At 36.9% G+C, this 9,242-nt stretch overlaps 1 protein-coding gene across 1 annotated transcript; it reads left to right on the forward strand.

Moving 5' to 3' along the window:
* Positions 1–213: 213 nt before the first annotated feature.
* On the forward strand, positions 214–9,008 carry LOC126369175 (eukaryotic translation initiation factor 3 subunit B). The gene is made up of 10 exons (XM_050013468.1): positions 214–395; positions 604–919; positions 1,264–1,450; positions 1,683–1,909; positions 2,702–2,878; positions 3,995–4,574; positions 5,280–5,398; positions 6,501–6,654; positions 7,902–8,010; positions 8,536–9,008. Exons 1-10 carry the CDS (start codon positions 269–271, stop codon positions 8,628–8,630), a joined length of 2,091 nt encoding a protein of 696 aa, XP_049869425.1. The 5' UTR covers positions 214–268; the 3' UTR covers positions 8,631–9,008.
* Positions 9,009–9,242: the final 234 nt, after the last annotated feature.

Genomic DNA, 9,242 nt, shown 5'->3' on the forward strand with positions numbered 1-9,242 from the left:
TGGTTTAGATTTGTGCTTAAAATTGACGTGTGTTCCATAAATTTTATGCTTGTCGATTACCCGTCCCTTTCCTTTTCGGCGGATAAGAAAATGACAGATATAACTTAAAATAAAATTAGATGGTATTTACAGGAATTAGCACCATTATGTAAACAACAGCATCAATATTATAATCGAAACGCAGAATATGAGTGAAAGTAAAACGTCGTTGTCTATGATTTAGTCCACTAATGGCGTGTCTTCCGGTACCACACGTTATAACGTCAAAATGGCTAAGAAAAAAGGCGACGAAAAAGTGAACCCAACCCCTCAAAGCGATAATGAGGAGCAGAATTTTGACGAGGAGCCTGACTTTGATGATCCGGAAGGTTTCGTCGATGACATTCCCGACGAAGGTAGGAGTTTTTGGCGGTTGAGGTTGGGCCGGCCATATGCGTCACCCAAGCATTTTACAGCTTTTCTCAGTGTTAGTGATGAATATGTTTTATAAAATAAACTTTGTGAGTGATAAAGTGCTTGCCCTATTCAATTTCTGTGATCTTTCTTATGTTTTGGAGGTTACGATTACGACTCATAAAACATAACCTCACTTTGACGTTGCAGAGTTGTTGGCTGACATCCTAGAGCAAAAACCTAAGGAGTCTGACGGTTACGAGAATGTGATCGTGGTGGACGGCTGCCCGCAGGTCGGGCCTGAGCGTCTCGAGAAGCTCCAGAGCGTTATCAACAAGATCTTTAGCAAGTTTGGCAAGATTGTCAATGAGTATTATCCTACCACGGAAACTGGAGTCACCACGGGATTCATTTTCCTGGAGTACAGCAACCCTCAGAGCGCTGCGGAGGCCGTCAAAGCCACGAATAATTGTAAATTAGATAAGCAACATACATTTTTAGTGAATTTGTTCACTGACTTCAAAAAGTAAGTATTAACATGTTTGACACGTTTAGAAAGTTACATTGCGAGATCTAGATTCTCTACGAGCTTGTTATCTATTAAGTCAGTTATCTAGGCACTCAAAGCAAGTTCAGTTGCCTAATAATTTATAACTAAATGTTGGTTGAGTGATAACAATTTAAAAGTTTAGGGCACTAGTTGTGTAACCTTTTATTTTTTAAGCATAAATAAGGCTTGTGCCAGAAACACTCAAAATATACTCTATAGAGTAGGGTATATTTCAGTAGATTTTAATTAAGCAGTAGGCTTTAATATAATGCTATAGTTCCTATAAACATGAATATAAACCCTTTTGTTCTTTATTACAGATGTTCGGAAATTCCCAAAGAATGGGAGCCTCCGGCGCCACAACCGTTCAAGGTGCAATCAGACCTGCAATGGTACCTGATGGACCCAGATGCGTACGACCAGTTCCTTGTTGGAATTGGTACTGGAGTGGCCCTGCAGGTGTGGCAAAATGCCTTGCCTGAACCTGTGTTACTGCAAGAAAGACCGGTGAGCATTTATTTATGTTGTTTTGTTGATTTCCTAATTACATACTCTAGTTTACTTTTACTACTACTACTACTACTTTTTGTCTTGTTGTTTATGTGTTAGTTGTGTACCTACACCTCACACTATTAATTTATAAACATGTCAAATATCAAATCTTAGGTAGCTTTATTAAGGTTGATTGTAAAAGTAAATTTGGTCTTACACTATTTATAGAGCCTATTGTTTTATACAGAACTGGACAGAAACATATGCAGTATGGTCTCCTCTGGGCACCTACCTGGCGACCTTCCACTGGCGTGGCGTAGCCCTCTGGGCTGGCCCTAAGTTCTCACAGTTCCAGAAGTTCTTCCATCCTGAAGCACGGTTCATCTCCTTCTCGCCGTGTGAAAACTACATTGTTACATTCTCACCCAGCGGTGACCGAGGGGATGACAAGAAACTCATTATCTGGGACATTAGGTAATATTGATTTTTGATATTTGCTTGACTTGAAACATTGGCCCCGATTCCTGCAGACACAATTTTATTTTAAATTATACCCATCATTTTCTTATCCAGTGAAAAGGAAAGGGAGGAGAGAGAGGCAGGAGATTGACAATCATTAATTTTAAAAAGAATGAACAAATAATCCAGGTAAATTAAATAGGCATCTCACTGTTATGCAACCTGTTTCATCAGTGCTGTCTACTGAATTCTGTCAGGTTATTGTGCAATATAAAATTTATTTAATTTCTGCCTAACGTTGATGTGTGTTCTATAAATAGTATGCCTGTCGAATTACCCGTCCTTTTCCTTTTCAGCGAATAAGAAAATGACAGGTATAACTTAAAATAAAATTGGATGATGTGTACTGGTTTTGGCACCATTATTATTATTTATTTATTTATATCAGTTGTTCCTTCTAAAGTAGTAAAATTTTAAATTATAAATAAAAGGAAAGGAATGGAATGAAGATTGATGGAAGAGGAATACATGAAGCAGGATGATAAAAAAATTAAATTACTTTTTTTTCTAACTTAAGGCTTTGAACACCCTGAGTGATCATGCCAGCCTCATAGGTGATTTCGTGTACCTATCCCTTAGGAAAAGGATTGGTCAATCAGATAATATAAACTAAAAAGCCTTACATGATAGTGGATCAACCAACCATTTTTACTTTATAGTTGAGACTTTAGAGTTAGTGGTTTAATGATTGATATTATAAAAAGAGCCTGTTTTTTAACCAATTTCTTAACTTCTGCTGTCAAACAGGACTGGTCAAGAGAAGCGTAGCTTCCCGCCTCCAGACGAGTACGTGACATGGCCGATCTTCCGCTGGAGTAAGGACGATCGGTTCTTCGCTCGCCTGGGCCCCGACGTGCTCTCCGTGTATGAGACGCCAGGCTTCGGTCTACTCGACAAGAAGTCTATCAAGATTCCTGGTATCAGGTATGTACTAGTAGTATTATAAATTAAAATAGTCAAAGGGGTTGGCTTTAGTGGTCTATTCACGTGAATGTGGCATTAATTTGGCGGCTTAATAATAATCCTGACACCAACCTGAGGTTGGTAGGTAATTCACCTTACAACCCACATGATAGAAAAAGAATTGGGTAGTTTCCTATGTCAAAGATATATTATGAAATTCTGATTCTGATTAGTAAATAAAGAGTGACAAAAAACTTTTTCTTTTGTCTATTTAACTTATTTATGATTTTTTATCAGAACCAGAGTAATAATAAGTCCGACATTTTATCACGTTTTTCCAAATTCCGTAGTAATTGGGTAGTTACCTAGGTCAACGATAAATTATGAAATTCTGATTACTAAATAAAGGCATCAACATCTAAAGGTGACAAAAAACATTTGATTTATTCGATTTAATTTAATTTATGAGTTATAATAAAGAAAAATGTAATAATAATTACGACATTTTGTCACGTTCTTCTATGACGACGTCACAGGTTGCTTTTTCATACAAATTACATAATAATTAAAAATAAATGTTTAGTAAAAATTAACTCATTTGACTAGGGAAACTACCCTATTTCACGTTTAGTAAAAGTAACTGTGAAATCAGTTGGAAACTAGTGTATTGAATGTATGTGTATTAAACCAATCGGCAATGTTTGTTTGTTCGGCGCACATACTATCACCGTTTGCGCAGGTCCAGCATCGACGCTTATAGTATCACGCATCGTGGGGGTTTCTTTTAATGTAGTTGCATAATATGATAAATAAAACCTAAATTGATGACTTTATTTATGATTATTAAAACACATAATAACGGGTTCTTACCGCGTTTAAAGCAGGGATATGAGACTCGATATTTCGACACTGTTGCAAGTGCCATCATCATGGGATGACTGATGAGATTGGAGTGGAGTAGGTAGATCCATAATTTCTTTAATTTATCCCTGCTTTAAACGCGGTAAGAACCTGTTATTATGTTTTTTAATAATGATAATTACCGCGTAAACTTAAACAATTTTTTATTACAACAATTACAACAACAATTACAATTATTTACAATTATTATTTATTTTTATTTATTTATTTTTGCAGAGACTTCAGCTGGTCACCAACCGACAACGTACTTGCTTATTGGGTAGCCGAAGACAAGGATGTGCCAGCCAGAGTGACACTCCTAGAACTGCCAAACCGCACTGAGATCCGGTCTAAAAACTTGTTCTCTGTAGCCGACTGTAAGATCCACTGGCAGAAGAGTGGTGACTACCTCTGCGTGAAAGTAGACCGGTACTCCAAAGTGAAGAAGGACAAAAATGACATCAAATACTCCGGAATGTATTACAACTTTGAAATATTCCATATGAGAGAAAAGGAGATACCGGTTGACTCTGTTGAAATAAAGGAGCCAATTCAGGCGTTCGCTTGGGAGCCAGTTGGGTCAAAGTTCTCTATCATCCATGGTGATCCTGCTAATATCTGCATTAGTTTCTACCAAGTGAATACTGGGCAGGCCCCAACATTGCTGAAGAAGTTTGAACGTAAACCGTTCAATCATCTGTTCTGGTCGCCGTCTGGACAGTTCATCGTGCTAGCCAATCTGGGTCTGACCGGAGGCGCTCTCGAGTTCCTTGACACTAACGATTTCACTATCATGAATGTCTCGGATCATTATCAGGTAATTTTTACTTTTATTATTATTTTGATGTAGATTCTATATGTGACGAGGATAGGTAGCCATAGTTTATCCAACCATAGCCTGTATGTAGGTCTAACATGCGTGCACCGTGATAAAATTTTGTCTCTCTCTCTTGACATTGTGTACACTTTGTGTATTAAATGATATAATAATATGGTCGTAAGGCCCAAAGTCCTTTTAAAATCCAAATCCCATTGTTTAACTATTGTGTCTGGAAATCCGGGCCTTACGAGGATATAATACTTAAGTTGCCTTTCTGATGTCTTACATCTTGGCAGCTTCTCTAGTAGTTTAGCATATACATAGAGTAGCGTGTGAAGGAGCCGTGGTAGCCCAGTTGGAAGAACGCTTGACTCTCACTGTAAGGTCGCAGGTTCGAATCCAGCACATATAGATTCAGAAATCGTTTTTCGAATTCATGTTTAAATGATTATCACGTGCTCAGCGGAGAAGGAAAACATAGTGAGGCGGCCCACATACCCGAAAAATGCGCTTCGGAGGTATGTGACCTAACATGTAATGGGCTGGTTTTCCCTTCGCGGGATAGAAGGTCAGACAGGCAGTCGCGTCTGTAAAAACCGGACCTGACAAATCTTCAGGTTAGGTGCGGACCCTGTGAAAAACGGGATAACGCTAGCGAGATGATGAGAATAACGTGTGATGATGATTGCCCTCGTGTTTCAGATGTCCGGCATAGAGTGGGACCCAACAGGCCGCTATGTGGTGACTGGCGTCTCCTCGCTCAAATGCAAAATGGACTGCGGATACTACATCTGGTCCTTCCAGGGCAAGATCCTTAGGAGGTGAGTAGGCTACATGATATTTTTTACGAAACATCTAAAGGAAACTTTTCTCTGGAGTTTGTAAGGAGACACTGTCATGTGACGTCATCAATAAAAGCGGTCAAACGTCGTACGCATTGTTTACTTAATTCATAAATAAAATTCGTAAATAAGTCGAATAGTAGAATGAGATTTAGTTTTGATCATCTAAGACTGGCTTCTATTTCATTTTATAATATATTCATAGAATTTTATACTTTTATCTTTGACCTAGTCAAATACCCTGTTGCAGTTGTTTGTTTAAAAACTCGATTAAAAAGTGAGGTCTAGCGAATTGGTCATGGCCAATCCTGGAAATAGACCCTTGAATTAATATCAAGTGGAAGTTTCCGTCGCAAAATTTCGGTTTTTCAAAAAGTCCTCTTGAAGAAAAATGGCCATTCAATAGTATTTTATGCCTGTAGGATCTTATTCAAATGGGACGTTTTGTGATTATGACATTTCGCGAATGGAATATTCTGCGTTAATACCAAAATTTCGGTGTTTTTTTTTTATTATTTTCAGTTGCATACTTTAGCGACGTTAACTGAGAGTCATAAGCTGAATCATCCCCCTTAGTATTTGGTACGGTGTTACTAACACCGTGCATTTATGTAAAAAATTACGATTCAAAGTGTAACAATGGCCCCGATTCCTGCAGAGCAGACACATCCTAATTTTACTTTAAGTTATACCTGTCATTTTCTGCTCTTAATTTTAGGAAGAATGACTAAATGAATGAATAACCCGGGCGAATAAAAAGGTATCTCTGGTATGCAAACCATTTGACGTGTGCTGTCAACTTAATTCTGTCGGGTTATTAGCCAATGTAAAATTTTTAGACGGTTGTTTTAGATTTGTGCTTATTTATTTATTTATTTTATTTTATTTAAGATTGACGTGTGCTCCATAAATTTTATGCTTGTCGATTACCCGTTCCTTTCCTTTTCGGCGGATAAGAAAATGACAGATATAACTTAAAATAAAATTAGATGGTATTTACAGGAATTAGCACCAATGTTACCAACTGAATAAAGATATTTTTTAGTTTGAGTTCGAATAGTAAAGATGTTGTTTCATCCAGGGTGATGAAGGAAGGGTTCGCGCAGTTCCACTGGCGGCCGCGCCCGCCGACGCTGCTGTCGGAGAAGCAGCAGAAAGACATCAAGAAGAACCTCAAAAAGTACTACTCGCAGTTCGAGTCCAAGGACCGCATGCGCAGCAGCAAGGCTAGCAAGGTAAGCCTAAATTTTAACATTATACAGGGTGTTAGTGACATCGTAACTATTACTGAGGGGGATTATTCAAACTATGATTGAGTTAATATCAAGTGGACATTTCTATCACGAAATTCATGATTTTTTTCAAATTATTTTCAATTCTATACTTTTGCGATGGAAAATTCCACTTGATAACTGAAACTCGTAGTCTGAATCAAATCAACCCTCAAAGTTTTCGTTATGATGTCACTAACACCCTGTCATGTAGTAGTTGGCAACATCCAACATAATTTAATTTAATTATTTTTTCTTTGAATTATTTTTTTAGCATCACGCCTGTATCCTACAAAGGGTAGACAGAGGTGTATAGCATATTATATATGGGTCGTTCTTCTTTTTTATCGACAATGATCTGTCTTACGTACTGCTTTTAATAAGTTATGTTTTAGAATTTTATTTTATGTTTCCATTGTCCAAAAATATAGTTATCTTATTATACTCAAAATACAAGCAAAATACTAATCGGTTCCTGAATTAGTTATTAACGTAGCTTCATTGTTTTTCACAAAATTTTGTGATCGATGAAAAGGGCCACTCTGTCACAATATTTTTTGGAATGCGCCTGCAAAGAAAAGTATGTTACCAAGATAAAGAGAACCACTAAATAGTCCTTTACGGACAGATCTTTATATGATGTTTTAAAATATTTATTGCCGTTATAATTTTAAAGATCTTAAGTCCGATTAATTGGGAAAATGTATTTTTATTGTCGATAAAAAAGAAGAACGACCCATATACATTTAAACCTCGCCAGCTATATTTAAGTCCCATGTAATATATAATGTAATAAATAATGTAAGGGGGCGAGCCTAAATCCTGTAAAACATGTGATGTCAATTATCTACATGAATTCAAACGCAAAGTCGAATTCAGTGGTTTAGAGCCCGGGCTGGGATTCAAACCCGCGACATTACGATGAACAGGGCTATGACTGATTTCTCTTTTTTTTTGACGTGACTTATTGTAGATTTGCCGCAGATGGCATTAACTACTTGGCCGGCACTGATTTCTCAGAGTCATTAATCTTACATTCATTATTATGATTCTAAGTCTTAATAAAATTTGATAATATGACGATTCCTTAGGTGTATGTACAAACCTTTCTGGTTTTTGTTATACTTCTTTATATGTTTTTGAATATGTTTGTATGAATAATAAATTTAAAAAAAAGGTATGATTAAGTTTTGGATTATGTCGTTTCTCAGGAACTGGTGGCTAAGCGCACGGAGCAGATGAAGAAATACGTGGAGTACCGCGAACAGAAGTCGCAGGAGTGGAACGAGCAGAAGCCGCGCCGGCTGGAGCTCAGGAACTGTAAGAAAATATATATATTTTATAATTCAAATTCAAAAATATCTTTATTCATTAAGTAACATAGTTACACTTTGAATCGTCAATTTTTTATGTAACGAACGTCTCATCCGCCTAAAACCTGTAATAGCCGGGGAAAAGAAGCTGCATGAAAAACCTCGGCACAGGGCCATGGACGTTCTTTTTTTTTTAAAAAAAAAACAAAAATATTGTTATAAAATTGAGTAATTTAGCTGTCTAATATCAGTTCTAAGACAGTTAATCCCATGCATTCATATCTTCTAAATAATCACTAACCTTATTATTATTTTTACATCATTCACGTTCGATCGTTCCATCTACTCTGAACCGGTTGATGAATGTGGACGAAGCAAGAGATGTGTGCCCCTGACATCATGTAATAACTACATACTTACCATCACCGGGATTCGAACCCGAGGCCTCCGGATGGTGAGCCCAACGTTCAACCACTGGACCACCGAGGCCGTTATTATTTTTATAATAATGTACTGTTTGTTTCCTCCGCAGACGTGGACACGGACGGTCTCGACACCGACCAGGCGAACTCAGTAGAGGAAGTTGTTGAATTTTTCGTGAAAGAGGAAATTACTAACATCGAGTAGTCGCCATACCTCCCGCACGTTAGAGGTCGGGGATCCCTCCGGCCTCCGAGAAACCGGATACAACCGGTTCAAACTAACACCTTTTTACTACTACAGACAGCACTATCAACAGTTTTTTTATACCGTCATCCCGATATTATCTTTATTAGTCACAAATATCATAAGCAGTAATTCCATTATGTTGTTCAGTGTAAAATTTCGGTTTATAAATTATACAATAGGTAATGTTAATAGAAATCATATTAAATTGATATGTTACAAATGGAATGTGCCTTTTAATACCTGTCTGTATAATTATGTTTGTTTATTTTCTAGACTATTTATCACAGGATTGTTGTAAGATGATGGTATGAAATAAACTTGATAAAATGAAATAAACAGAGGAATTTGAATGACAACGCAAATCCTACCACTGATTAGTTTTAAGATGCCAAGGTTTTTACAGTAAAGTAATTATGAATAAATTTTAAGATAAATAACTCAAATAATAATTATTTTTGAAACCGTACCTTGAGTGTGCATACTATTCACTTTTGCTTGCCCTTTCAATATAATACAATATATAATATATAATTTGCATATTTAGCGTCTGGAGTCAGAATTTAAGAAAAG

Source organism: Pectinophora gossypiella, chromosome 8, assembly GCF_024362695.1.
Source record: "Pectinophora gossypiella chromosome 8, ilPecGoss1.1, whole genome shotgun sequence".
Classification (NCBI taxonomy): Eukaryota; Metazoa; Arthropoda; class Insecta; order Lepidoptera; family Gelechiidae; genus Pectinophora; species Pectinophora gossypiella.